The following is a 27,269-nucleotide window of genomic DNA, read 5'->3' as shown; positions in this document are numbered from 1 at the left end:
CTGTGGAGGCCAGGACAACCCCCCCAAACCCCCTGATAATCATGTGCCTGGGGGGGGGGGGGGTCACATGATACACATTGGAGAAAAAAAAAAAAAAAAAAAAAAAAAAAATATTAATGAAATAACAAATGAAATGAGGGGGAAAGAATTGTGCACTTAATGACATAAAAATGACATTACACAAACCCCCCCCCCCCCCCAGGACGTGCAGGCGGAGACTCCGTACCACCTGCTGCACCTGAAGGTGGAGGTGGAGAGGAGCAGGCTGGTGGCCTCCCTGCAGGAGTGCCGGGCGGAGCTGGCCCGCGAGAACAAGGCCCTGCCCACCTCCGGCAGCGAGAGGCTGGTCAAGGAGCACCGGGTGAGTGGAGCCGGTGGGGGGGAGGGGCGGGGGGGGGCGTGAGTGGGGATCGTAGACTGTATAAAAATGTGGGGATGCAAGCAGAACAAAGGGTCGGGGGGACAGGGTGGCCATGGGCAGGACGGGTGGCCTTGGGGGGGATCTTGGGGGTTTTTTTGGGGTGCATAGTTTTTCCAGTGCACCTCCTCATTTTAACTTGTTCATTCTCTGTTAGGGAAATTGTGTTAGGCCACATTTCTCTCTGCACTGATGTGGGTGCAGGTGTGTGGTTAACAGGCCACACTCACCTGCTCTGATAACGGGACCCCCCCCACAGGCAGCCTGTGTGTTAATTACAGCAACTTCACAGGCTTGTAATTAGTTTCTCCTGGGCTTGCTGTGACGCCAGATTATTTTTACGTTTGATTGATAGTGTTCAGGGGGATCCTCCATCATCGTTGCTATGGGTGGTTTTATAGCAGCCACGCTCATATGGGCTTCAGTGGCCAGAGGAAGCAGGTGAAGCACCTGTTAATGAAACACTCGGAACGGGACGGGTGCGTTTCACACCGTCTGGTGTGAGAGAGCAATAACCTGACCCCCCCCCCCCCCCTTTCTCTCTCCCCCTATCTCTCTCCCTCCCTCCCTCTCTCCCTCGCTCTACTCCCGCCCTCCAGGCCTTCTTCCGGGAGAAGGGCCCCCAGGCGCTGTGCGAGAAGCGGCTGCAGCACATGGAGGAGCTGTGCCAGAGGCTTCCGGAAAGCGACTCGGCCCACCGGACCGCGGAGAGCAGCAGGAAGGCCCTGGACGAGGTCAAGGCGCAGATCGACTCCACCTACCAGAAGCTCCAGCAGCACCCGGACAAGTGGAAGGAGTTCAACTCCAGGTGAGGGCCGGTGACGCTGTTCAGAGTACAGTGGTTAGGGAACTGGGTTTATAAGCCCTGTGACTCACTGTAAGTCATGGTCCTCGAGGGCCAAGAACTGGTGGTTTTCCACCCTCCCATCACCTGGGAATCAGGTGTGAAGACAGTCTGGCCAATCGGTCGTACTATTAGTTCAGTTTATTACCTGGGAGACCAGAAGGAGGGACACTGCTGTTGTTCCTTTGAGCATGATATTTCGTTAGTGTATATCCGTCTATGTAAGTAGACAATGTTTAAGTCTCTCTGGATAAAAGTGTTCGCTAAATGCCTGTAGTGTAGTGCTCCAGGCTTGGCTTCCCATTGGTTGAGAGGGGAACAGACCTGGCTTCCCGTTGGTCGAGATGGGTACAGATCTGGCTTCCCATGGTTAGAGATGGGAGAAGACTGCAGTAACCTCACTAGGGGAATTGGTGTGAGAATATTGTCATGGGCAGCATAAAAAGTGCTTATTGTTAAAGTCTGCAGACAGGTGAGCATGTGCATAAAAAGTGCTTGTGTGGTTATTGTTAAAGTCTGCAAACTTTAAAATGTGAGAGCGCTGCACTGTTTCGATTCCCCCAGGTTCTCCGAGCTCTCCGCTTGGCTCTCGTCCAAGGAGAGCCAGCTCCGGCTCCTCAGGAACCGGGCCAGCGACCCCAGCAAGTACGGGCAGGTCAGGACCACCATCGAGGTGAGCAGCGCCCCCCTGAGTCAGCGTTACAGAGGACACTGCGCCAGAGCCGTGTGACTCAACCTTACACACACACACGCACACCACACACACACACACACACACACACTCTCTCTCTCTCTCTCTCTCTCGCACACCACACACACACGCACACACACTCTCTCTCTCTCTCACACACGCACACACGCACACACTCTAACACTCTCACACTCACACACTCTCTCACACACACACACACGCACACACACTCTCTTTCTCTCACACTCACACACACATACACTCCCTCTCTCTCTCCCTCCCCCTCTCTCTCAGGAGCTTCGGCGGGACGCAGAGGAGCAGGAGGGTAACCTGGGATGGCTGAAGGCCCGTTTGGCCGCCCTGATCGAGGTGTGCACCGACGGCGAGGCCAAGAAGCAGGGAGCGGCCCTCACCAAACTCTCCGCCGACTTCAAAGCGCTCATCTCCTCCCTGTCTGAGGTAAACCCCTCATCTCCTCTGACTGAGGTAAACCCCCTCATCTCCTCCCTGTCTGAGGTAAACCCCTCATCTCCTCTGACTGAGGTAAACCCCCTCATCTCCTCCCTGTCTGAGGTAAAGCCCCTCATCTCCTCCCTGTCTGAGGTAAAACCCCTCATCTCCTCCCTGTCTGAGGTAAAACCCCTCATCTCCTCCCTGTCTGAGGTAAACTCCCTCATCTCCTCCCTGTCTGAGGTAAACCCCTCATCTCCTCCCTGTCTGAGGTAAAGCCCCTCATCTCCTCCCTGTCTGAGGTAAAACCCCCTCATCTCCTCTGACTGAGGTAAACCCCCTCATCTCCTCTGACTGGGGTAAAACCCCTCATCTCCTCCCTGTCTGAGGTAAACCCCCTCATATCCTCCCTGTCTGAGGTAAAGCCCCTCATCTCCTCCCTGTCTGAGGTAAAACCCCCTCATCTCCTCTGACTGAGGTAAACCCCCTCATCTCCTCTGACTGGGGTAAAACCCCTCATCTCCTCCCTGTCTGAGGTAAAACCCCCTCATCTCCTCCCTGTCTGAGGTAAACTCCCTCATCTCCTCCCTGTCTGAGGTAAACTCCCTCATCTCCTCCCTGTCTGAGGTAAACCCCCTCATCTCCTCCCTGTCTGAGGTAAACCCCCTCATCTCCTCCCTGTCTGAGGTAAACTCCCTCATCTTCTCCCTGTCTGAGGTAAAACCCCTCATCTCCTCCCTGTCTGAGGTAAAACCCCTCATCTCCTCCCTGTCTGAGGTAAAACCCCTCATCTCCTCCCTGTCTGAGGTAAACCCCTCATCTCCTCTCTGACTGAGGTAAACCCCTCATCTCCTCTCTGACTGAGGTAAAGCCCCTCATCTCCTCTCTGACTGAGGTAAACCCAGGGCCTGTGGTGTCTCCTCAATGGTAGAAAAGAGTATAACTCTGCTCTTATAGGTCGCCAAAGCCAGTATGGGCCCTAGTACCGAGGCCCATGTATTGCAAAATATACATATATATATGATCCAGTGATGGGGTGCACCAAGGACCCTTTCCGTGCCTGGGAAAACCTTGCATTATGCAGTGCTGCCGCCCAGCGTTCGGTGTGCATGACCTCGCTCTGCTCTCCTTCCCCACCTCCCCCACCCCCCCAGTCGGAGAAGGTGGTGTCGGCGGTGGGGGACTGCGTGCAGTTCCGGGGGGAGGTGCGGAGCACGCTGGAGGAGCTGCTCCAGGGCCAGCAGGAGGCGGAGGCGGAGGCCCGCAGGATCCTGGACACCGAGAGCGTGAGGGAGGCCCAGCAGCTCTTCCTCATCTACCAGGTAGGGGGCGCCATCTGTAATCTCCCTTCCCCTCGAGTCTCTTCTCTCACCTTCTTTAACCCTTTGAAGGGTAGGTTTTTTTGGAATGTTTTTTTTTCAACATTCTAAGTTCGTGTTCTAGAACTCCACTGCTTTCGACTACCAGTAGTGACTGTTGCATCAGCACTGGAATGTTCAGTTAAGAACATTCTAATCACACATTTGTGATCTCACACCTTACTGGCCAGTTAACCAGGCCGACCAGTAAAATGGAGTACGATTACACATCCTCTCTGCACTTTCAGAAAGCTGATGAAATATTCTAACCAAACGCCACGTGCTCACTTTTCTTCTGAATAATGAATGGTGCGTTGACGAACGTCATCACATAAAAATAGATATGGAAGTAGAGGATGGCTGTACTCTTATATGCAGTTTTATACAATCTTATAAGAAAAATTTTTTCTTTTTTATCAGCATATAAAAATGCCGGCCTTCTTTATTTCTGATTCTAACGTAATCTTACATGCTACATGTAGCCACAGGACAGAGACAGGACTATTGTGTAGTACAATCCGGCAGTACAATACACATGGACGTGCAATAAAAAAAAAGAAAGAAAATGAAAAAAAATTAAGATCCTGCCTTCAGGCCACGGCCCAGTTTTTACATCCGCTCACCAGTGGCCTCTGCTCATGTTTTATTCGGCTGCATTAGGAACACAAAGGCCCCACGTTTGGGTCTGAGTTGTATAAATAGTAAGAAAGATGTGGTATCCCGCTGGGTAGATGGATAAGGCTTGTAATGGTGTTTGCGCTTGTGGTCCCCGTCCTGCTCTGTGTGTGAACCCGTGGCAACGTGGGGGCATACGGACACACACAGGCACATACGGATGTGCTGCGGGCACATTACGCACAGGTTACGGACACGTTACAGACACGTCACTGAGATATTACAGACACATTACAGACTCATTGCAAACCCATTACGGACATGCTACAGACATTACAGACATATTAAGGACACGTTACAGACACGTTACAGATCTTACGGATGCATCTCATTTGGGCCTATCCCATTTTTTTATCCTGTAATACTAATCATTTGAAGTGATAATCCCGCGTGGAATGGGGGATTGTGGGAGTTGACTCCCTGCGCCCTGCGTCCCCACAGCAACAGCTGAAGCACCTGCGGGCGAAGAGGAAGGAGGCTGAGCTGCAGATTTCGCGGGGGCAGCAGCTGCAGGTGGAAGGGGTGCTGAGCTCCTCCCTTCAGCCGGACCTGCAGAAGCTGGAGGAGACGCTCGGCAAGATGGACCAGACCACCGAGGCGCAGGAGCGGGGTCTGCAGGTGCGCCATCCCAGCCCACCCATGCTACCCTTAACACAAACCCCCCTCTCCTGATAGAGGGGTGGTACAGCCCACACACACCACCTTTAACACAAATCCCCCCTCTCCTGATAGTGAGGTGGTATCGCCCACACACACCACCTTTAACACAAATCCCCCCTCTCCTTATCGAGGGGTGGTATAGCCCAGATGCACCACCTTTAACACAAATCCCCCCTCTCCTTATCGAGGGGTGGTATAGCCCAGATGCACCACCTTTAACACAAATCCCCCCTCTCCTGTATGTGTGTGCATGCGTGTGTATGTGTGTGTGTGTGCGCGTGCGTGTGTGTGTTTGCCTGTGTATGTGTGTGCGCGTGTGTGTCATACCCTCAGGCGACCCTGGATGCGTGGCAGCAGTTTGAGAGCGAGCGGGAGCAGCTGCAGGAGTTTGTGGGCAAGGCCGGCTCCGCCCTGGAGAGGGAGCTCACCTTCAGCAGCCTGGAGAGCCTGACTACAGAGCTGCAGCAGGCCCGGGTGAGTCCAGCTGCACCCCGGAGAAACAGCCCCTAAAAACGCACGCAACTGCGCAAAGGCCTGGAGGAATAATAATACCTAACTTACCTTTGTGTCTGTTTGTTTTTGTGTGTCTGCATTTGGGTCTGTGTGTGTCTGTGTGTCTGCGCGCATGTGTGTGTTTATGCATGTGTCTGAGTCTGTGTGTGTTTGTGCCTGTGTCTGCGTTCGCGTGTCTGTGTGTGTCTGTGTGTGTCTGTGTGTATGTTTTTGTGTGTCTGTGTCTGGGTGTGTGTCTGTGTGTGTGTGTGTGTGCATCTGTGTGTGTGTGTGTGTGTGTGTGTGTGTGTGTGTGTGTGTGTGTGTGTGTGTGTGTGTCTGTGTGTGTGTCTGTGTGTCTGCGCGCGTGTGTGTTTATGCATGTGTCTGCGTCTGTGTCTGTTTGTGCATGCGTCTGTGTGTGTTTGTGCCTGTGTCTGCGTTCGCGTGTGTGTGTGTCTCTGTGTCTGCGTCTGCGTGTGCCTCTGTGTGTGTGTGTGTGTGTGTGTGTGCATCTGTGTGTGTGTGTCTGTGTGTCTGCGTCTGCGTGCAGGAGCTGAGCAGGCAGAGCGAGCTGCAGGCTGCGCAGGTGGACGTCCTCCTGAAGAGGGCAGCAGAGATCCAGCTGGGCCCGAAGAACCAGGCTGAGCTCCAGCAGCAGGCCCGGTCCCTCAGCGAGCAGGCCCAGCGTGTGGGGGAGGGGCTAAAGAAAGAGTAATGCTCCCCAAACGCTCGCTTAACCCCCCCCGTTAGGCGCTTATTCCTGTGTTTTCATTGGTCCAGCCCAGCCAGCGAGCACCTTGGGTCAGGCCGGCGTTAGCTTTATACAAACAAGCTCTACAGTGGTACACTAGCAGTAGAACCACCACACAAGCATCCACACTTATACACATGCGCGCGCGCACACACACACACACACACACACACATCCGCACACATTCATATACACACACTCACACACAGCTGATTCTCATCTCCACTGCCTCCAATAGCAGACCGCTGCATCGCCGATTAGCAGCCTGTCGGTCTAACAGTGGTACCGATGGCGTCTAGTGGGTGCTGGGATTGCTTCTCTCTCACATTCATCGTATTGGAAATGCTAGCCGTGGGGTCTCTCACTGGTTCTATTTCTTTATCCAGGGACCTTTCATCTGTCTTCTCTTATGACTGAAGAACTCGTTTAATGGTGAAACTCCCCCCTCTCTCTCTCCAGCGTTAAGCAGCTGGAGACAATGAAAGCTCAGTGGGAGAAGTTCGGGAGCGACTTCGAGGACTTCTCCTCCTGGATCTCTGAGAAGGAGAAGGTTCTAGATTCATTGAGCACCTCCTCCAACCCCCTGGAGTCCCAGATCAACACTGTGAAGGTACAGACCACACTGCTACACACTGGAGTAAGGCTATAGTAAGACTACAGTAAAACTACAGTAAGGCTATAGTAAAACTACTGTAACACTACAGTAAAACTACAGTACATCTACAGTAAGACTATAGTAGTTATACAGTAAGACTACACCTGTCATTACGACCCTCCAGGACTGGAGTTTGGCTGCCCTGCCTTTCATTAACCCTTAATGTACAGTCCATTTATTCTGCGTTGTCGAAAAACAAAAATAAAATTCCTCACAATCCAGAAACGTTGGATTTTTTTTTGCGCGTCCTTTTCGAACCGTGGGTCTCTGGTTCCTTTGCGGCAGGCCGTGGGGGCGGAGCTCGAGGAGCGGGTGTCGGTCCTGCCCCGCCTGGAGGCGGAGTCTCAGGCGCTGGGGCAGTTCGTGTCGTCGGGGGAGGGGGCGCGGATCAAGGCGCGGCTGACGCAGATCGGGCGCTACTGGGAGGAGCTGCGGGAGAGCGCGGAGCAGCTGGGGGGGCAGCTGCAGGAGAGCGCCTCCCACCTGCACAGGTTCAACAGCGGCCTGGGACAGGTGCGCCGCAAAACTCCGCCCACTTCCTCATTCACCTGAGGGGACACATCACATTCACCTGAGGACACATCACATTCACCTGAGAGGACAGATCACATTCACCTGAGAGGACACGTCACATTCACCTGAGGACACGTCACATTCACCTGAGAGGACACATCACATTCACCTGAGGACACATCACATTCACCTGAGGACACATCACATTCACCTGAGAGGACACATCACATTCATTGTTGGTTGATTTATTTTATTTTTTTGTGATTGATTTTTTTGGCCAGGTGAAAACAACAATGGACGAGCTCAAAGACAAGCTGGACAGCCCTGTCACCTCTTGTACATCATCTTCAGAGACCTACAGAGCCCTCCAGAGCCATATGGTGAGGAAATGTGTCAGGGCTCTCTACAAATAATAAAGAGTCACAGAAATTTTAAACATGAACGGGGCCCTTTGTTGTTTGTGTAACTGTGGTCTTGGATAAACACGTATGATGTGTGTGTGTTTGTGTGTGTAACGCACGTGTGTGTGTGTGTGTGTGTGTGTGTGTGTGTGTGTAACACATGTATACCCCCCCTCCCCAGGATGTGACTCAGGCTCTGTGTGTGTATGCGTGTATGTGTATAACGTGTGTGTATCTCCCCCCCCCCCCCCACCCCCCAGGATGTGACGCAGGCCCTGGAGCAGCTGAAGGCCTGGCTGCAGGCTCTGTGTGTGTGTAACGTGTATGTATCCACCCCCCAGGACGTGACGCAGGCTCTGGAGCAGCTGAAGGCCCGGCTGCAGGCCCTGTCTGCGGGGCTGCGCAGGCTGGGGGACCGGGCCCAGCCGGAGAGAGAGGTGGCCGAGCTGCAGCAGGGGTACGAGGGCGCCCTGCGCCTGGCCAAGGAGAAGCAGGCCCGGCTGGAGAACCTGCTGTCCCTCTGGCAGAGGTCAGACCCCCCACCCCACCCCCCAAAAAAAATAACCCTCACTTTCACAGCAGAGAGCTCAGTGTAAAATTAGCTCTGGGCAGAGTACTTTTAATAGAGTGCACTGGGACACTGTCAGCGTCATATGAACACTGTTTAATGGAGTTCAGTGCTGAGCGGATCGCTCTGTTTTTTTTTAATACTTAAGGGATGTGTGTGGAATGAGAGACAAAGAAAAATGAGAGGGAGAGAAAGAGAGCAAGACAGAGAGAGGGGGATAGAGACAGGGAGAGAAGGAGTGAGAGTGAATGAGAGAGGGAGAGAGAGTGAGAGAAGCTCATTTTAACACATTTAGATGCTCGTGCTCGTGAGATGGGGAGAGGGAGGGGGAGAGGGAGAGGGAGAGGGAGAGGGAGGGGGAGAGGGAGAGGGAGGGGGAGAGGGAGAGGGAGAGGGAGGGGGAGGGGGAGAGGGAGGGGGAGGGGGAGGGGGAGAGGGAGGGGGAGAGGGAGAGGGAGGGGGAGAGGGAGGGGGAGAGGGCTCTCTCTCACTCGGGGTCGGGATGAAGTGCTGGATTAAGAGCAGTGCTGAGTGCTGTGGAGAGATAGGACCGGCCCCCTTTGTGTCCAGCCCCACCGCGGCCCGTCGCCTAGCGCCCGATACGCGCGGATACGAAGGGCACTCTTCAGCTCATCCAGCCACACGCCACCTCAGCTCGGTCTCAGGCTTAACTCCGCCTCCACCATCATCTTCCTCGTGTGGAAAGCAGTGTGTGTGTGTGTTCTGGGTGTGATAACCTCAAATCTGCTGAGTGTGTAAAATTGACCACCATGTGAAAAGAAGGTTCTTAATAACATTTTTATTATTTGATTTTTTTTTTTTGAAATTACATATATGTGTGCTCAGTGCCGTATGGGCTCAAGGCCGGCCTCTGTGCGGTCTCTATAGATACGGTGAATGATTGGCATGTGGTAATCCTCTCGAGGTGTCTGGGACGGGACGCGGGGGTTTAATTGTGACCCGTCCTCCTGAAAGAGCTCGTCTCCTGTGTGCTTCAGATACGAGAGGGAGCGCTCCGGCTTCCAGGCCTGGATAGAGAGGTGCGAGTCTCTGTGCTGCTCGGAGTCCCAGTACCTCTCTGCAGATAAAACCAAGCTGCAGTCCGAGCTGCAGGCTGTTCAGGTAATGTAACTTCAAGGTTGCACTTATTTTTTATTAAAACCCTTTGAACAGTAGGGTCTTTGGAATGTTTTTTAAGTCTGTGTTCTAGAACTCCATTGATTTCAGTCACCAGTAGTGACTGTTACATCAGCATTAGAATGTTCAGTTAAGCACATTCTAATCACATATTTTTTATCTTACACTTCAAAGGGTTAAAAACTATACACATTTTCCCCAATCTGGATCTGACATCTTTCTGTGTACATAATGGTACTACACATAGCTCTGATTCGCTATCTCGTTGTTAATATTAATGAGAGGGTGTGGCCAAAGACAAACTCCATTTATAGCAATACTAAGCAGTGGAACCTCCTGTAAGCATCAATGATAATGAGAAGGAACACAGCAGAGTTCAATACCTGTGCGCTACACAGAGTGTCTGTGACTTTACCCCCGTTGTGTTTAGGACCTGCAATCTGAAGTGCCATCGCATGAGTCCATGTACCAGGGCCTGGCCAGTCTGGGGGTGTCCCTGCACCCCACGGCGTCCGAGGAGACAGTGAAGGAGCTCACGGACGAGCTCCAGCAGCTGGAGAGGAGGTGGGGAGCCCAGAAGGAGGCCATACCTCACAGGTGAGCGTGACGGACAGGAGGGTCAGCCTGGTGTTAAGTAATCAGTTCACAGGTGTGCCCTGTCTCACGTTTACATCTCACAGAATCACTGTTTCTGCTGCTCATCTGACCCCTCAAAGTAGTGTGATAGGTGGTTATATGGTTCTAGTGACATTTGATTGGTTCCTTTTCCCTGTCGCTCAGGATTGAGAAGCTGGAGGCCCACATATCCCAGGTGGAGAAGTTTGACGAGGCCCTGCTGCAGGTGTCCCAGTGGAGCCAGGACTTCCTGGACGAGCTGCAGGCCAACTCCCTCGTGGACATCACGGACCTGCAGGCGGCCGACGCCCACATTAAGGTGCGGTCACATGATCGTTATCAGCTGCGTTATGCAAATCGGCCATCTGCGCGTGTTTATCTAGTGCTATTTTTACACTGAGGGTTTTACTATGCTTTGTGTATGCCACGTAACTCCAGTATCTAATAAAAACCCTCATGTGATGAACTCATAATGGGGGGTTGTTAAATGGAAAATATAAACAGGTTTTCCCGTTCTTGAGAATTCATTTTAATTTTCAATTTCAGTTAATTTTTGTCCCCTGTAGTGTCTGGTCTTTATATAAAGAAACTACTGTGTTCTACTATGCTGAAACCTTACACTACAAGGGACATTCAATAAAAATGAAAGAAATAATATTTTTTGAAATTATTTTCACTCCAGCATGTCTTTGTCATCCAAGACACTTGTATTAGGTTAAAAAAAAAAAAAAGTAAATATTTTTTCTGCTGGGTGTGAGGAAGTTACTGTGATATTGTGTAAAATAACAAGACCAGGTCAAAACCTAGTGTATGGCTGGACCAGCCGACCAATGGTGTAACTGCATCACTCACTCAGTCACAGACATTCGCGTTTGTAGGGCTGGCCCCGCTGTTGCGGTCCAGCCAATGAAGCGTGCGCTGTAGCTGACTGTTCGCCCGCCCCCCCCCCCCAGGAGAGGACGGCGCTGCTGCAGACGCAGGCGGGGGCGCAGGAGAGCCTGCAGCGTCGGGCCGACGCCCTGTGCGCCGCCTGCGACCCGGCGGACCTGCAGCTGCTGCAGGGGCGGCGCGAGGACTGCCTGCAGCCCTTCCTGGAGGCGCGGCGGCTGGCCCAGCGGCGGGCCGACGCCCTGGAGCGGCTGGCCGCCTTCCTGCGGACGCGGGCCGCCGCCCGCCAGGTCCTGGAGGGCCTGCGCCGGACCGTGGAAGGCTCCGGAAGCTGGGACCGGGGCCGGGCCGAGGCGCTGCGGCGGGAGCTGGAGGGGGCGGCGGTGCCGGACGTGGGGCGGCTGGAGGCGCAGGCGGCGGGGCTGGACGGGCAGCTGAGCAAGGCGCACTACCACCTGTGCGAGGGCGGGGCCGAGCGGCGCGCCTCCTGCCGGGCGCTGGCCGACGCCCTGGCCGCCGCCCTGGAGGAGGTGCAGAGCGCGCTGGGCACCCGGCAGAGCGAGGCCGAGGCCCTGGGCCAGCTCTGGGCCTCCTTCCGCCAGCGCAAGGAGCAGCTGCTCCGCGGCGTGGAGGACGTGGAGGAGAAGGCCTCCCAGCAGGGCCTGAGGGAGCCCAGCCTGCCCGCCCTGCAGCACAGGTACCTGGGATATCCCCACCCCCCCAAAACCTTACAGGGGGGCTGAGTCTGTTTCAGGGTTTCATACACAGGGTTGCCATTTGTATTTTGGCTCAAATAGACTAAATACATCTACCAAGCAAAAAATAAAAATGATAATTTAATGAACATAACATTTAACAAGCAATTTAACAGACTCTACATTTATTTAATTCATTTTAAATAATAATACTACTAATGAAAATAATAGTAATGTAACAACGCGCTCCCCTCGCGTGATTGGTTAATAATAATAATAATAATAATGATGTATGTAATGTGATGTAATGATGCCCTCCCGTCTCCTGATTGGCCCAGGCTGCGGTTCTTCGCCCAGCTGGAGGACGAGCTGAACTCCTTCCAGCACGAGGAGCAGTGGCTGCGGGACCGAGGGCAGCAGCTGGCGCAGCGGGACGGCGAGCTGGCGGGCGAGGCGCTGCGCGAGATCGCCATGGTGACGTCCTCCTGGGACGCCACCAAGAGGCTCATCGCCGACAGGTGAGGGAGCCGTAACCACCCCCCCCCGCCTGGGAAACGACCCGGCGGCCAATGAGTTCAGTCGGTGGCGGAGGGGGGGATTCAGACTGACTTTAGAGAGTAAAGAACCAATATGGCTGCTGGGTGGCTCACCCTGTTAAGGATTTTGAAGGTCAAAGTGGATTTAAATGGGATTTTTAAATTAGGCAAACAGAATGAAAAGAGTGTTTTATAGCTAAAGCTGTTTCATTTGGCATAGCCCTCTTTAGCTTATTCCCAGGCCCTTTGTCTGGAAACACGTGCATGAATAGGTTATAAATTGAACAATTATATATTGACACAAAATAAAGAATAAATGCATTTTTTTGAAAGGCTGCTTGAATAAAAAATTTAAACGCTGCTTTGAAGTGCCATTTAAATACAAAGCAAACCTGGAGCGCTCCGGATAATTTATTAATGGGACGAGGGTTGACACGGCTTTTGAAACGTCGGCGTGGTCGGGTCATGTAATTTAAACGTCTGGCCTGCAGCAGTTTGAAAGCAGATTGTTGAAAAGGCGCAGGAGGTGTGTGTGTGTGCGCGCCTGGAGACCTCTCTTTCTGTCTGATGAGTTTGTACTCTGCTCGCTACGGTCTCCGGTCTTTCCGTGTCTAATGGACCACGGGTTCGAATCGCTTTTGATTGTCCTCTGTGAATTTCACGCCTCGGCGCTCTGCATTCAGTTTGGGGGAATCTCTGGCACTCCCACGGATTCGTGCCGAGTAATGCTGGTGGAATGTGAGTCTGCTGTCTGCCTCTCACCCCCCCCCCCCTTCCTCCCTCTCTCTCTCCCTCTGTCTCCCTCTCCCTCCTCGTCTCTCCCTCCCTCACGCTCTCCCTCTCTCTCTCTCCCTCTCCAACAATCCTGCCCTCCCTCTCTCATTCTCTCTCTCTCTCTGTCTCTCTCACTCCCTCCCTGGTTTTGGGAGCGGGACATTGTGCTGATGAGTATCAGTTCTGGGGCGGGGTGGGGGCGGGCGTTTCGGGAGCCAGTCGCCACGGTAACGCGCCGGTGTTTCCCCCCCCCCTGCAGTCAGGAGCAGTGCGGCGCGCTGGTGGAGCTGATGAGGGAGTACCAGAGCCTGCGCTCCAGCGTACACGGCGTGGTGGACGCCGCCGAGGCCGTCGCCGAGATCAAGACCGCCCCGAAGGACCAGGAGGACATCCGGAGGCTGCTGTCCCGGGTGAGACCCACGGTGTCCCCGCCCCGTACCCGTCCGTCATCCCAATACCACCTCAACCACCCCCCAGTACCCATCCGTCATCCCAATACCACCTCAACCACCCCCCAGTACCCATCCGTCATCCCAATACCACCTCAACCACCCCCCAGTACCCATCCGTCATCCCAGTACCACCTCAACCACCCCCCAGTACCCATCCGTCATCCCAGTACCACCTCAACCACCCCCCAGTACCCATCCGTCATCCCAGTACCACCTCAACCACCCCCCAGTACCCGTCCGTCATCCCAATACCACCTCAACCACCCCCCAGTACCCGTCCGTCATCCCAATACCACCTCAACCACCTCCCAGTACCCATCCGTCATCCCAATACCACCTCAACCACCCCCCAGTACCTGCCCATGATCCAAATGCCACCCCCAGTACCTGTCCACAGCTTTCACTGCCAGCCTTGCACTTCAAATGAAAGTGCTTCTATTTTCATTTCACCAGGCCTCCAGGTTGGCTGACTGTGTTGATTGTTGTGCTGAAATTCCATTTTTTAAATTCTTCTGTTCGGTCTTAATAACAAAGAAGTCTAATTTTCAGTCCCTTTGTGTACGCAGTAGTTATTTCAAATCACATGGTAGTGATAAACCACTGTGGGAAACACTGTTGGGCCTGTTGGTTTTATCAGTCCTGTGATTACACTTTGTGAGCCTGCCCCCTGGTGGCAGAGAGCTGTTGTTACAGCCTCGTCGCGATTCCGACACTTCGGCTAAAAGCGTTTCGCGTGTTTGTGATGTCATCGCCAGCACGAGGCGGCCAAGGTGGAGATGGTGGGTGGCCAGGAGCATCTGGACCAGTTCACCAGCAAAGGGAAGCACCTGCTGAACGAGCTGAAGAAGATTCCGGACTGTGAGACCCAGCTGATCCGGAAGGACATGGACGCCATCGTAGATCAGTGGCTTGACGTGAGTGGTCTGTCGATATAAACATCAGTGCTTCAAGTTCACATTCTCAAATACCTACTGAAGGTTTCTACGTACAGGTAGTGATGTGTATGTCCTTGGTAACTGGTTGGCGCTGTCCATGAATCAATCCAGCAAGGACTCTTATCTGATTTTTGAGTGCCTAGGATGTCCACCAAAACACCTTATCCGGGTTTAAATGTGATTAATCTCTTTGCTTCTTGTAGAGAAGTAAAGATAAAGTATCCTGTTCGATAGATGCATTGTAATGCATGTCAAACGGTAGTAACAAGCAAACATAATGTTTTAAAGGAGGGCTCGATGAACCCTTAAATATTTTCGTCACATTCTGCAGAAACAAAAGAACAAGTCTATTCCTCGAAGACCTCGTTTATTTGACAAAGAGTGCGATCGCAACACTCTGTGTTCCCGTGTAACGGTTGCATTTAATGAAGATGGATGCGATAAAGAGAGGGAGACTTTTCTCATCTCTGAATTAGCTGCAGGATTGTTTTCAAAAGTTGGGAACAAAATGTTATTTATTAAATTGTATTATAACAGCCGAATGATTGTCAACTTTTGTTCTCTTTCTTAATCTTCTCCTCTGCCGGCTACTTTTGTTGGCTTTGCTGTACCTTTCAAGACTGTTAGCCGCTAGCCAACGTTTGTCACGAACAGGAAAAAACAGTTTGCTTGCTAATGTTAGCCTCGTTGAGATATGGGAAAGGTGTGCGTCCCCATGACCTGCCCTCTCCCCCTCTGGCGTCCCGCCCTCTCCCCCTCTCCCCTCCCGCGTCCAACAGGTGTCGGAGCGTCTGGAGGAGAACATCGAGCGCCTGCGCAAGGGCGCCGCCCTGTGGGAGGACGTGCGGAAGATCGACGAGGAGGTGGACGGCTGGGCCAGCGGCTCGGTGGCGGAGCTGAGCGAGAGCCTGAGCAACTTCAGCAGCGGCCAGAGGATGGAGGCGCGCCTCGCCCACTTCCAGGTGCGGGGGCTTTTACCCACAATGCCCCTGGCTCCTCCCCCAGGCTCCTCCCACATTGCTCCACATGGCTCCTCCCTCAGGCTCCTCCCACATCGCTCCACGTGGCTCCTCTCCTTTAAACTGAGCTTTCCTGTAAAATTGTCTCGTTAATGTGCATGGATGAGGGCGATCTTATCGATTAACAGGCGCGCATTTTAAAGATTTTCTAAGTGTTCCTTACTGTTGGTGAGCACTGGTCTACTCTCACAGTATTTTTTTGGAGAGGGCCTACAGGCTCTATGAAGAGAAATATACTGAGTGAAGCACAGAACTTTGTTTTTCCGTGTCTTTGTCCCTGTAGAGGAGGCCCAGCTCTTGTGTTGCTCTGTGTTCACAGTATGTGCCTGTGTTGTGTTTCGCTCTGTGCAGGTGGAGGTGGAGGCTAAGGAGGCTCAGCTGGAGGCGCTGCAGGTGAAAGTGTCCGAGCTGAAGCAGCTCACCCGAAACCCGGAGACGCCCACCGAGCTGCAGGTAGGCGGAGCTCTCCCTGCGTTCGGCGTCATCGCCGTGGTTACCGTACAGACAGTCCCATGAGCCCGTGAGCCGCTGCCTCAGTGTTTTAGCGACCGCGCCTCTCTCCCTCTCTCCCAGGTTATGGAGGCGGACCTGAGGAAGAGGATCGGCCAGGCGCAGGAGATCTCCGAGCAGGCCCGGAGCACCCTCCAGGACTTCAGCTCCCAGAAGCAGCAGCTGGAGGACTTCATTTCCCAGATGACCCAGTGGCTGGGCAACGTGGAAGACTCCCTGGCGGCTCCGCCCCAGGGCTCCGACCTGGAGCACATCTGCAGGGTGAAGGTAGGCCCCGCCCACATTTACAGTGTCAGCCAATGGCAGACATGCTGTTCCTAACAGACCTCCTGAATATGAGCATACATACAAAAGTCCTGAGTGCTTATTGCATTCATAGCAAGCCCTAGAAAGACATAAAACCATAGAAATAACACCATAACCTGAATGAGTAATAACAATGCGCGTGTTAAGGGGTGGGGGTGGAAGAATGAGTATTTTGGTGCTATGGGGGTCGGTTCCCCTGTGTTATGGAGGTGGGAGGTCTGTGTTATGGGGGGGCGGGGGGGTGTGTCTCCTGTGCTATGGGGGGTTCTCCTGTGTTATGGGGGGAGTTCCCCTTTTTTTTTCGGGGTGGGAGAATGAGAGTGACCCCTCCTGCGCTCTCGTGTAAACCTGCGCCCCCCCCGTCCCCCCCCCCCGTCCCGCAGGACATCCAGAAGGAGCTGCAGAACCAGGAGAGCGGCATCGACGGCACACGTGAGAACCTGAGCGCCCTGTGCAGGAAGTACCCGTCCGAGGAGCTGGGCCGGCTGGGCGCGCGGCTCACCGACCTCATCAAGCGCAACGAGGCGGTGAGCCAGCGCTGCGCCCGCACCCTGGGCTCCCTGCAGGACGGCCTGCAGCAGCGCTTCAACGGTGAGGGCCCCAAAACCGCCGACCCGTAACCAGGACAACTGCCACCTGTCTGTGTGTGCGTGTGTGCGTGTGTCTGACTGACTGTGTATCTGTGTGTCTGTCTTACTGTGTGTCTATCTGTCTGTGTCTGACTGTGTGTGTGTGTGTGTGTGTCTGACTGACTGTGTATCTGTGTGTGTGTCTTACTGTGTGTCTATCTGTCTGTGTCTGACTGTGTCTGTCTTTGTGCCTGCCTGTGTGTGTGTGTGTGTGTTTCTGACTGTGTGTCTGCCTGTCTGTGTGTCTGTCTTACTGTGTGTCTATCTGTCTGTGTCTGACTGTGTCTGTCTTTGTGCCTGCCTGTGTGTGTGTGTGTGTGTGTGTGTGTGTGTTTCTGACTGTGCGTCTGCCTGACTGCCTGTCACTCTCTGTATGTCTATCTGTCTTCCTGATTGCCTGCCTGCCTGTCTCTGTGTTTGACTGCCTCTCTATAGGTCTGTCTGTCTGTCTGGCTGTCTGTTTGTCTGTCCATAGCAGGGGTCTGCGAAGCTGATCCTGGAGAGCCGCAGGACCTGCTGGTTCTGACTGTTGCTCTGCACTCGTCCGATCGATTGAATCATTTGATTTCTGACAGTTAACTCTGCCTCGCCTCGTTTCCTGGGTCTGGATTGGTTGCCGGTATCCCAGTTCCCAGCATTCATCATTGATGAGCGACAGGGCTGTCCATTTACTTCCAGCTGGGCTTTCGCTTGTACTGCATTCAAATGAAGATGCTTCCCCCCCCCCCCCACAGTAGTTGTTCAAATTCATGTTCCAGTTTTTTTCTAACTGACAATAGATTTATTACTTTCTCAGGTAAACCAGTTATTCTTTTCAGAGGACGCCTTGAGCAAAATTCTCGGATGACTTGTTTAACTCAAGGTGTATAATACAATTAAGGTGCTGGAATCTTTCACGTCATAGCCTGTTGTGTGCAGTCTAGTGCATTATGGGATTTGTGCTTTTAGCTTACATTTCGTAGTCACTTCTCATAGATTTCCATTTCTATAGTCCGAGTGCTGTCCAGTGACTGTTAGCTGGAAAGACCTTAATTACTGGTCTCAGGCTACAGGGAGCTGTAAGCTTGAGTGTTAAATAACAGCCAAATTTGAATTTATTTATCAGATCGCTGGTCTTTGCCTTGCATCAGTGTTGAGTGCGTGAAGCAGCCGATATCTGTTGTTAAATGTCTGGTCTGGCAGAGGAGCCCTGTTGGGGCGGGAGGGGGGGTGGGGGGGGTGCGTGGGCGTGTTATTGATGGAGATCCTGGTAAATCCTTGCTCCGCGGCGCGGACGCAGGAAGACTGGGTGGGCTCAACGAGGGCTTCCTGCCGACGCGCGCGATTATTCGCCCGCTGCTGCCGCAACACCGTGGCGTTCAGACCTACATTATTCTTTCGCTTGGTGGCCCCCCTCCCTCTCAGAAAGCCCCCACCCCCCCCCCACCCTCGCTCACCGCTGTTAGCGTCGCTCCGTTACCCATCAGCGCGGCCAGATATATCCCCGCGGCAGCGGAACTTCAGTACCTGTTGCCATGGCAGTGTCCCGCCGCGGAATTCCCCAGCTCCCCCCCCCCCCCGTTCGCTCTGTCACCTGTCCCCCCGGGGGCTGGTTCGGTCTTTAGCCGTTTCCACGCCAACCAGACTGACATTTCGCCTGGGAGACACGCCCCTCTGCGGAGAGGGCGGATTGCGGTGCGCTGAGCCTTCGCCGCGGCGAAGACTCTTTCCGTCTCTCTCTCTTTCTCTCTCATCGTTCTCTCTCTCATCCCTCCCTCCTTCCATCTCGCTCTCTCTCTCGCTGCAGAGTTGGTGCAGCAGTTCCACGGCTGGCTCTCCAAGCTGAAGGAGGGGGTGAAGGGGTGTGCGGACCAATCTGGCGACACCGTCGTCATGGAGAACAAGCTTCGCAAGCTCAAGGTACAACGCCGCGTGACCGCAGCTCAGAATCCAACCTTTCTTTTTTCTTCTTTTTCTCCTTCTCTGCCTCTCTCTCCACTCCCTCTTTCTGCGTTTCCTGTGTTTTTAACGACGGCCCGCGTGCCGTTCCTCCTCCCGTCCTGCAGGAGGCGCTGGAGCGGGTGGAGGAGGGCGAGACGCGGCTGACGCAGGTGTGCGAGGAGGGGGAGAAGCTGCTCCTGCACCTGCCCAAGGCCAGCGCGGGACAGGTGCAGCTGCAGCTCTCCTCCAGCCAGCAGGACTGGGACAGCTTCGTGGAGCAGTGCCGGCAGAACCAGCAGGACCTGGAGGAGAGCGCCGCCCTGCTGACCGGGTGAGGGACCACACCCTTTTTTTTTTTTATCGCTCATAATAACATGCTTACTGTGTCCCTCTGTGTCTCAGCACAACATTGAACGTGTGACTTTGAGAACGTGTGTCCTGTGTCTTAACCGCACGTCCGATGTGGATCGTGGGACTGACCGGATGCCTTCCCCCCCCCCCCCCCCCCCGTCCATCTGGCAGGTTCGAGGGCCGTCTGAAGAGGCTCAGCGCCTGGCTGGAGCAGATGGAGGCGAGCGCCAAGGCGGAGCTGAGGGCGGAGAGCAAGCAGCACATCCCGGAGAAGAAGGAGGAGCTGGAGAGGGTGGAGGAGTTCCACAAGGAGCTGCAGAAGGAGAGGTACCCGCTCACTTTAACCTTTAATCCAGGACCATCCCCCCTCCCCCCCAACCGGGCTCACAGGCATCCAGGGACCCCCTGGATTTTATCACACCACCCTCTTTTGGCAAGGCTGTTTACTTCTGGGAGGCTGTTTGGTGTAAAATGTCCAAATATGTCCTGAAATATTGTGTTAGGATATTCTAGAGCCAGGCTCCATGAACAGGGTTGGGCAGCCCTGAGCTGGAGGTACCAGTGCCCCACATCGAAAATGGCATTACAGTAACCCTTTACTCTGAGCTGTAGCTTTTAGGGCCACTAGAGGGCGCTGCTTGTGTCTCACGCCATCATTCCCCCTCCACAGGGACTCGTTCGAGCGGCTGTGCCAGGAGGCCCAGGGCCTGAGCGAGAGCGGGCGGGGCGACGGGGGCGAGGTTCGGGAGACGTCCCGGCTGCAGGGCCGGTACCACGCCCTGCTGAAGGACGCCAAGGACCGGCTTCGCGGCTGCCACGCCACCCTGCAGGAGCACCAGGCCTTCGAGGAGACGCTGCAGGGCACCTGGGCCTGGCTGAAAGGCGTGCAGGAGCGCCTGGCCTCCCTCAAGAGCACCTCCGGCAGCAAGGAGGCGCTGGAGAAACGGCTGGCGCAAGTGCAGGTCAGTCCTCCACTCCCCTACTCGCATCTATGGTAATAGTGTCTCCACTCACAGTAACGAAGTGGCATCTATGGTAATAGTGCTGGTCAGTGTCTCTACTCCTCTACACGCAGTAATAAAGTGGTAATTAATGCTTCATAACAAAGCAGCATTCCACATTCCGGTAAAACAGTTCATTAAACACTTTATAACAAGGAAACACCCCCTCTTACTGGTACAAATTAGCAGCTATTCTCATGATATATATATATATACTCACAGTACCTTAACATGTTGTAACATCAGTACCTCACTCACAATACCTTAATTAACATGTTATAACACACCAGCAGCCTCACTAACAATTCCATTATTAACATGTTATAACACGTCAGTACCCTCAGTTACATATTTGTGCCCCTGGGTTGTTTCTGGATCTTTGGCTTTGGGGCTGGTGTAGAAAGGTGAGAGGTGATTGGTCCCTAACACCCCCTCCCCCGCCCCCCCATGTGCAGGACATCCTGCTGATGAAGGGTGAGGGCGAGGTGAAGCTGAACATGGCGGTGGGGAAGGGTGAGCAGGCCCTGCGGAGCAGCAGGGAGGAGGGGCGGGAGGCGATCCGCTCGCAGCTGCAGAGCCTGAAGGACATGTGGGCCAACGTGCTGATGACCTCCATCAGCTGCCACAGGTACTGCGTGACCGCCATCCCATAATACCCGCCAACACACCACGCACTCATTCCCTTACCCCTCACCTAACACAGGTACTGCATCCCCCCAAAAACTCCTAAACCTGCCGCAGGTACTGCGCCCCCCCCCCACACCATGCACTCACACCCCCACCCATCAGCTGCCTCAGGTACTGTGTGACCGCCATCCCATAATACCCACCAACACACCACGCACTCATTCCCTTAACCCTCACCTAACACAGGTACTGATTTCCCCCCCCCCCCCCGCAAAACTCCAAACTGTGTCCACCCACCCCCCCCCCCCCATATCCCCCAAAACACCACGCACCCTGCACCTGTCACAGGTACTATGCCCCCTGTGAACGCCCAAACCTGCCACTGGTACTGAAAAATAGTACCCACCACAGGTACTGCACCCGCCCCCCCCTCACATATCCCCCAACAAAGCCCACACCCTGCACCTGCCTTAGGTACTGGGCCCCCCTACCCCACAATACCCCCAAACACACCATGCACACACCCCCCCCCCCCCAGCCCCCCACCCCACTGCCACAGATACTGCGGCTTTTTTTTTTTAGAGGTGCTCTGTGCTGTTACAGACGCACAAGAATGAATGTCCAAGGATGCAAATCGGGTCGCAGGACAAACAGGACGAGACCCTGTGGTCTCACACATCTGTGTGTTTCATCCTTATGAATATGTATTTGTTTTTTTTGTTTTTTTGGAATGCATCTGTTTGCCAAACGACAGCCGGGGTTTTGTGGCTGACAAGGTCGTTCTGATTGGCCGAGGCCTCCAGAGGCCTTGTGCGCCTGTTCCTGTGTCCGTCTGTCTGTCTGTCTGTCCGTCCGCCTGTCTGCTTCTCTGTCGGTCTGTCTGTCAGTCAGTCCGTCCATCCATCTGTCTGTCTGTCTGTCTGTCTGACTCCTGTAGAAGGGTCAGACAGCACCGCTGAGTCTCTATGAGCCATCAGTATGTCGTTAGCCAGCATCTGCACCCGGTCTCTCAGTCACTGAAGAAGGCAATGAACCGGCGCGTTTCTGGAGAGCTCGGGAGGGGCTGTGGGGGGGGGGGTTTGGGGGTGGGGTGGGGGGTGCTGGGGGGGGGGAGAGGGGCTTTTGGATCTCAGCCCAGAAGTCTTGTCTCTCTGACTGCTCTATTCTTTGATCAGATTGGGCCATTAGCTCTATCTCCTGCAGGTGGTACGGCTGTGCTCTCTCTCTCTCTCTCTCTCTCTCTCTCTCTTTCTCTCTGCCACTGACACCGTAGTTTGAGCCGTTATTACTTTCGACTGAGCAAACGAGTAGCTTGGTCGAAATAGCTTGTTTTGGTCTTGGGGACATAGGTCTGTGTTAAGCGACCTCTCTCCTACAACCAAAAGAACACAATCAAGTGCCTTTTGTTGAGGTAAATGGAGAGTGAGGCCTGATGGGAAATGCAGTTCTTTTCTCTCTCGTGAACAGAAGGGCTGCATACAGAGCAGAGTGAAAGAGCGCGGGATTCGTGGAGGCGCGAAGCGGTAATTGGCTCTCCAGCAGGGCGCTGGAGTAGAGGCACTTTTCAATTTCGCCGCCGTTGGCGAGGGCACGGGGGGGCGGGCGGCTGGCGGTGTGGGGGGGGCGAGCGCTGCCAGCAAGCCGGTCCGTTGATGAATAGGGCCTGTCACGAGCGAGCTGGGCCTCTTCCCACTTCTCCCTGACCCTCTTTGTCTTTGCACGCGTGTGCGCGTGTGCGTGTGTGCGTGTGTGCGTGTGTGCGTGTGTGTGTGTGTGAGCGTGTGTCTGTCTGTCTGTCTGTCTGTCTGTGTGTGTGTGTGTGTGTGTGTGTGTGAGAGAGTTACATAGGTGTCTGAATGCGTCTTACTGTGTGTGAATTTCCATGGGTGTTCTGGAATGTCTGATTGTCTGCTAAGCTATTTGTGTGTGCCTGTGTGTGTGTGTTGGGAGGAGTGGTGTGTGCGTGTGCGTTTGGAGGAGTGGTGTCTGCGTCTTTGTGCGTGTGTGTCTCTCTCTCTGATAGCACCGTGCGTCTCCCCCTGCAGCCGGCTGGAGTGGACGGTGGCGCAGTGGAGCAGCTTCCAGGAGGGCGAGGGGCAGCTGCGGCAGTGGATGGAGTCGGTGGAGCAGGAGGTGGGGGCGGCCCACCCGCCCCAGCCGGGGCTGAAGGAGAAGGCCGCCCTGCTGGAGCGCTTCCGGGCCGTCCTGGCCGACGTGGAGGGCCACGCCCCCGCCCTGGCCCGCCTGACGGAGCGGGCCGCCGAGCTGCACGCCAAAACCGCCGACCCCGCCTTCAGCGAGGAGGCCCGGGCCGAGCTGCACACGCACTTCGCCGACATCGCCGCCGTCGTCAAGGTAACGCCTCGCGGGGGGGGCGGCCATGGACGCCGGTGTGTGAGAGCTTACGCGGCGCTCAGATTTATTATTTTATCCGTCTGTGTTTATTTTTTAAGCCAAATTGTTTTTAATGGGTGTCTTTGGTTCATGCTGTGATTTTTAAATGGGATATAAAATGGGAGAATTGACTGATTGATTGATTGACTGATTGATTGATTGCTTCACATAAGATAAAATGTCGCTATAATTTCTGCAGTGTGTCTGTTGCACTGGTCCTGATGTGTTAATGAATGAAGTTTGTGTTTTTACATTTTGTAGAGATTTGGTCAATTTGTCAGTCATCCTGTTAATAAGGCCCCTTATCTAGCTTCCTCTACTGTTGTGGAACGTATCAGGAAAATAACTTGACAACCCACCCAATCATAAACGAACTATCGGGGTTAACAAGCTTTCCCAGAGAAATGCCCAGAGACGATAGGCTCTCCCTACTGACCCGGAGGTCAGAGTTCACGGTCTCTGGCTCCGCCCACAGGGGAAGGTGAAGGCGATGGAGGACGTGGTGGACGAGCACGAGCGCTACCTGGAGGCGGCGCGGGACCTGACGGACTGGCTGGCGTCCGCCAGGGAGGAGCTGCAGCGCTGGGCGGACGCCACCGGCGACGCCGCGTCCCTCCAGAGGAAGCTCTCCAAAGTGCGGGTGAGCGTGCAGGAAGTCCCCCCCTTTTCTGAGCGCGCGGGGGACAGGGCTCGGCCTTGGGGTCAACGCCCACCCCGCTGATCTTTCCCACGGCGCGCAGGAACTGCCGCTGTGTGGGCTATGCGTGGCAAATTGTGGTCACTCACTCACTCACTCATGGAAGTTTTGTGGGACGCATGCGCAGGCGGCGCCGGCTAAAAGGTGTCTGCGGAAGTGAGTTGCGCCGTGGGTCTGGACGGTTGACAGTCACGTGGTTGTTATGTTAAAGATTTGTAGCAAACGCCTGGGGTGTCGAACTCCAGTCCTGGAGGGCCGCGGTCTCTGCTGGTTTTTGTGATTTTTCCCTTCGTTCAGCAGCCAGTTCTGGCTTAAATCGGTGAATTTATCTAAGACTTTAGTGCAAGAACACGTCAACAACCAGTCGACACAGCGGCCCTCCTGGAGTTTGAGATGACTTATACTGTGTAACGTGTTTTTGATTGGCAAAGACATATACTAAAAAATATTTCAGATATCGGTAATATAATATTATTTGTATGTACTGTAATTATGCAATTATACAATCTGCAGTCTGCACATTAGGTTCGTATTTTACACCTTAAATAAAAAATAGTTGCGTATGTTTATGCAGTTAATTCTTCCTGATGTTAACAGCACTAATTGTGTACTCTTGAAAGCCCAAGGGTTTGGTTAATGCAACCAGTGTTTTTGTTACAGAAAGCTTTTGCTTTTCTTACGTGAGATGAAATGGCATCTTGGGCTTTTTTTTTAGGCACTTATCCGTAGATCCCTGGCTCATGAATGGACAAAAACCACGGACACAAAGTGCTTTTTGTTTGGTGTTTCCTCGGTCCTGAATGTGAGAGATTTGTAACCGAAGCGCATTTTCAGGGAGATGTACTTCAGTGCAGATGTATAATAAGCCCGTTATATTGCCGTGGCCTAATTGCCTGTCAGGTGATGGCGCTTCTCTACACTCTCGCTGTAATCAGAATAAAGCCTGGCGGTGTCCAGGTTTCACACACACACACACACACATACACACACACACGCACACGCACGCACACACACACACACACACACGCACAATAGCCGAAAATAATGCTCTGGTTAAATCCCCTCACTGTCTGTCAGTCTCTGTAAGTGTTTGTTTTTCACAGTCTCTGATCCTCCAATAACACATTTCCCTCCAGACCCTGAGAGAGGGAGGGAGAGAGCGAGTGCGAGAGAGAGCAAGAGAGGCAGAGAGAGAGTAGGAGAGAGAGTGAGAGGCTGACAGAGGGAGGTAGAGGGAGGGAGAGAGCAAGAGAGAGCAGGAAAGAGACGGAGAGAGAGAGAGAGAGGGGGAGAGAGGCAGGGAGAAACAGGGCGGGAGAGAGGGAAAGCAAGAGAGGGATAGTAAGAGAGAGTGGGAGTGAGAGGGAGGAGAAAGGAGGGAGGAGGGAGAAGGCGGGCAAAGGGGGAGGCAGCGAGGGAGGGGGAAAAAAAGGAAAGAAAAAAAAAGGAAAAGGGAAGAAGCAGCCGCTGCTGCCACCGCCGCCGCCGCCGACACGAACAACATTAGCGGAGCCCCTGCAGACGGCGGCAGTTACCGTAGCAACTTTTTTAATTTTTATTTTTTTTGTTGGGGCGGGGGTGCGGCTGCAGGAGCTGATAGACTCTCGGCAGCGGGGCCAGGAGCGTCTGAGCCGGCTGCAGCGCAGCGCGGAGGAGGCGCGGGAGCGCACGGCGGCCGCCGGCTGCGAGCTGATGGACCGCGAGGAGGCGGGGCTGCGCGGCGCCTGGGAGCAGTGGGAGAGCGCCGCGCTGCGCGCCTGCAACGGCCTGGAGGGGGCGCTGTCGCAGATGGCCACGTCCGAGCGGGAGTTCGGCGGGCTGGCCGAGCGGCTGGAGGGCGACCTGCGGGAGCTGGGGGGCCGGCTGCGGGACTGGGGGCGCCAGCTCGCCCAGGCCGAGGGCAGGAACAGCTGCGAGGAGGCCGTCCAGGGCTGGCAGGTCGCTAAGGTAACGGCCCCCCCGTCCACGCACACCCCCCTCACTCTCCACTCACCGTCCGTAACCCCCCCCCCCGTCCCGTCCCGCGCACGTGTTCGGGTCTGTTTATGATTTAACGTCTTGGAGAACGCGGCTCGGCGGGCGAGAGATGAGCGCGGACCGTGGAGTTCAAACCCCAGCCCATCTGCTGCAGGAATTTGAAACACTTGTAGCTGTTCTGTTTTGCTTTTTTTTTTTTCACTCTTTACTTCTTCGCTTCCGTGTTTTTTTTTTTGTTTGTTTGTTTTTGTGCGTAAACAAGCGGGAGGACGGACGGAGGATGTGGCGCAGTTTCCGTTAAAAAACAAAAAAAGAAAAAAGAAAAACGCCTCCTGTTCTCGTTCTCTCTCTCTCTCTCTGTGGCACTCGCTGGCCCTGGTCTCCCCCACCCCCCCGCCCCCTCTGCCACTTCCTGGCTCCCCGGCTTGTTTACGTTCGCCGGGTGCGCTTGCGGACGCCTAATCTCGCGTGCAGCTGTCGGTGCTGGGCGGCCGGAGCGGCGGGAAGCGAGGGGGGGGGGGCTGGGGGGACTGGGGCGGGTTTGGGGGTGGGGGGGGGGGGCGGGGGCTGTGAGCTAGCGGGGGCTCGCGCTGCTGAAAAGGCCTTTATTAGGAAGTTATGACTCCTCGACTCCTCTGGATAAAAAAACGCCAGCCCTGATTTCCTCACACGGTGGCTCTATCCAGGCTGCTTTCTCTCGCGCTTGTAAAAGCCCGATTCCGTTAAGCGGAGACGTGCCGCTGGCTGTGTGCCCTGCTTACGTCTAGCAGCAATGCTCACTGCAGCTTTTCACCATTTTATTTTGTAATATTAAGACCATCATGTTGAGCCTTTGGCAGTTTTTTTGTGGGGGTGCAGGGGCTGTGCAGGGGTGGAAGGGCTCTCTTAGGCCTCCCCCCTCCGAAGCACAGCCAACATTTTCTGAGGGCGAGTCATGCTTTCCCCCGAAAAGGAGCAGTCTCACACGCTTATGCAATGCTGGAAAAGGAGCAGTCTCACACGCTTATGCAATGCCGGAGGAGCTCAGCTCTGCTCTCTCTGTGCATCGTGGTTACTGCAGCAACAGCAACAGTGCTCCCCCCTCTGCTCCTCATCTCAAACGTGTGTGTGTGTGTGTGTGTGTGTGTGTGTGTGTGTGTGTGTGTGTGTGTGTGTGTGTGTGTGTGTGTGTGTGTGTGTGTGCATACATGTGCGTGTGTGTATGTATGCACGTGTGTGTGTGTGTGTGCATTTGTATGTGTGTATATGTGTGTGTGTGTGTATGTATGTTTATGCGTGTGTACATGCATGTGCGTGTGTGTATGTATGCATGTGTGTGTGTGCATTT

General features: G+C 54.2%; 1 protein-coding gene across 13 annotated transcripts in view; it reads left to right on the top strand.

Annotated features, from left to right (window-relative positions):
• The window catches only part of LOC118229330 (nesprin-1-like), a 186,322-nt gene that overhangs the window by 63,670 nt on the left and 95,383 nt on the right, over positions 1 to 27,269 (top strand). For all 13 annotated transcript variants that reach the window (XM_035421203.1, XM_035421205.1, XM_035421216.1 and 10 more), the window contains 31 exons: positions 203 to 361; positions 1,018 to 1,226; positions 1,827 to 1,935; positions 2,248 to 2,412; positions 3,558 to 3,725; positions 4,878 to 5,054; positions 5,430 to 5,570; positions 6,142 to 6,302; positions 6,802 to 6,952; positions 7,283 to 7,510; positions 7,792 to 7,890; positions 8,253 to 8,440; positions 9,478 to 9,601; positions 10,047 to 10,213; positions 10,397 to 10,550; positions 11,185 to 11,816; positions 12,153 to 12,332; positions 13,384 to 13,534; positions 14,332 to 14,490; positions 15,291 to 15,473; positions 15,882 to 15,983; positions 16,104 to 16,307; positions 16,730 to 16,937; positions 18,762 to 18,874; positions 19,021 to 19,226; positions 19,418 to 19,573; positions 19,917 to 20,208; positions 20,703 to 20,875; positions 22,920 to 23,229; positions 23,744 to 23,908; positions 25,556 to 25,912. In XM_035421203.1, coding sequence (XP_035277094.1) covers positions 203 to 361; positions 1,018 to 1,226; positions 1,827 to 1,935; positions 2,248 to 2,412; positions 3,558 to 3,725; positions 4,878 to 5,054; positions 5,430 to 5,570; positions 6,142 to 6,302; positions 6,802 to 6,952; positions 7,283 to 7,510; positions 7,792 to 7,890; positions 8,253 to 8,440; positions 9,478 to 9,601; positions 10,047 to 10,213; positions 10,397 to 10,550; positions 11,185 to 11,816; positions 12,153 to 12,332; positions 13,384 to 13,534; positions 14,332 to 14,490; positions 15,291 to 15,473; positions 15,882 to 15,983; positions 16,104 to 16,307; positions 16,730 to 16,937; positions 18,762 to 18,874; positions 19,021 to 19,226; positions 19,418 to 19,573; positions 19,917 to 20,208; positions 20,703 to 20,875; positions 22,920 to 23,229; positions 23,744 to 23,908; positions 25,556 to 25,912 — 5,991 coding nt within the window. The remainder of the gene's footprint in view (positions 1 to 202; positions 362 to 1,017; positions 1,227 to 1,826; positions 1,936 to 2,247; positions 2,413 to 3,557; positions 3,726 to 4,877; positions 5,055 to 5,429; positions 5,571 to 6,141; positions 6,303 to 6,801; positions 6,953 to 7,282; positions 7,511 to 7,791; positions 7,891 to 8,252; positions 8,441 to 9,477; positions 9,602 to 10,046; positions 10,214 to 10,396; positions 10,551 to 11,184; positions 11,817 to 12,152; positions 12,333 to 13,383; positions 13,535 to 14,331; positions 14,491 to 15,290; positions 15,474 to 15,881; positions 15,984 to 16,103; positions 16,308 to 16,729; positions 16,938 to 18,761; positions 18,875 to 19,020; positions 19,227 to 19,417; positions 19,574 to 19,916; positions 20,209 to 20,702; positions 20,876 to 22,919; positions 23,230 to 23,743; positions 23,909 to 25,555; positions 25,913 to 27,269) is intronic.

This window comes from Anguilla anguilla, chromosome 6, assembly GCF_013347855.1.
Source record: "Anguilla anguilla isolate fAngAng1 chromosome 6, fAngAng1.pri, whole genome shotgun sequence".
Taxonomy (NCBI): domain Eukaryota; kingdom Metazoa; phylum Chordata; class Actinopteri; order Anguilliformes; family Anguillidae; genus Anguilla; species Anguilla anguilla.
This window is presented reverse-complemented; position numbering and strand designations above follow the sequence as displayed.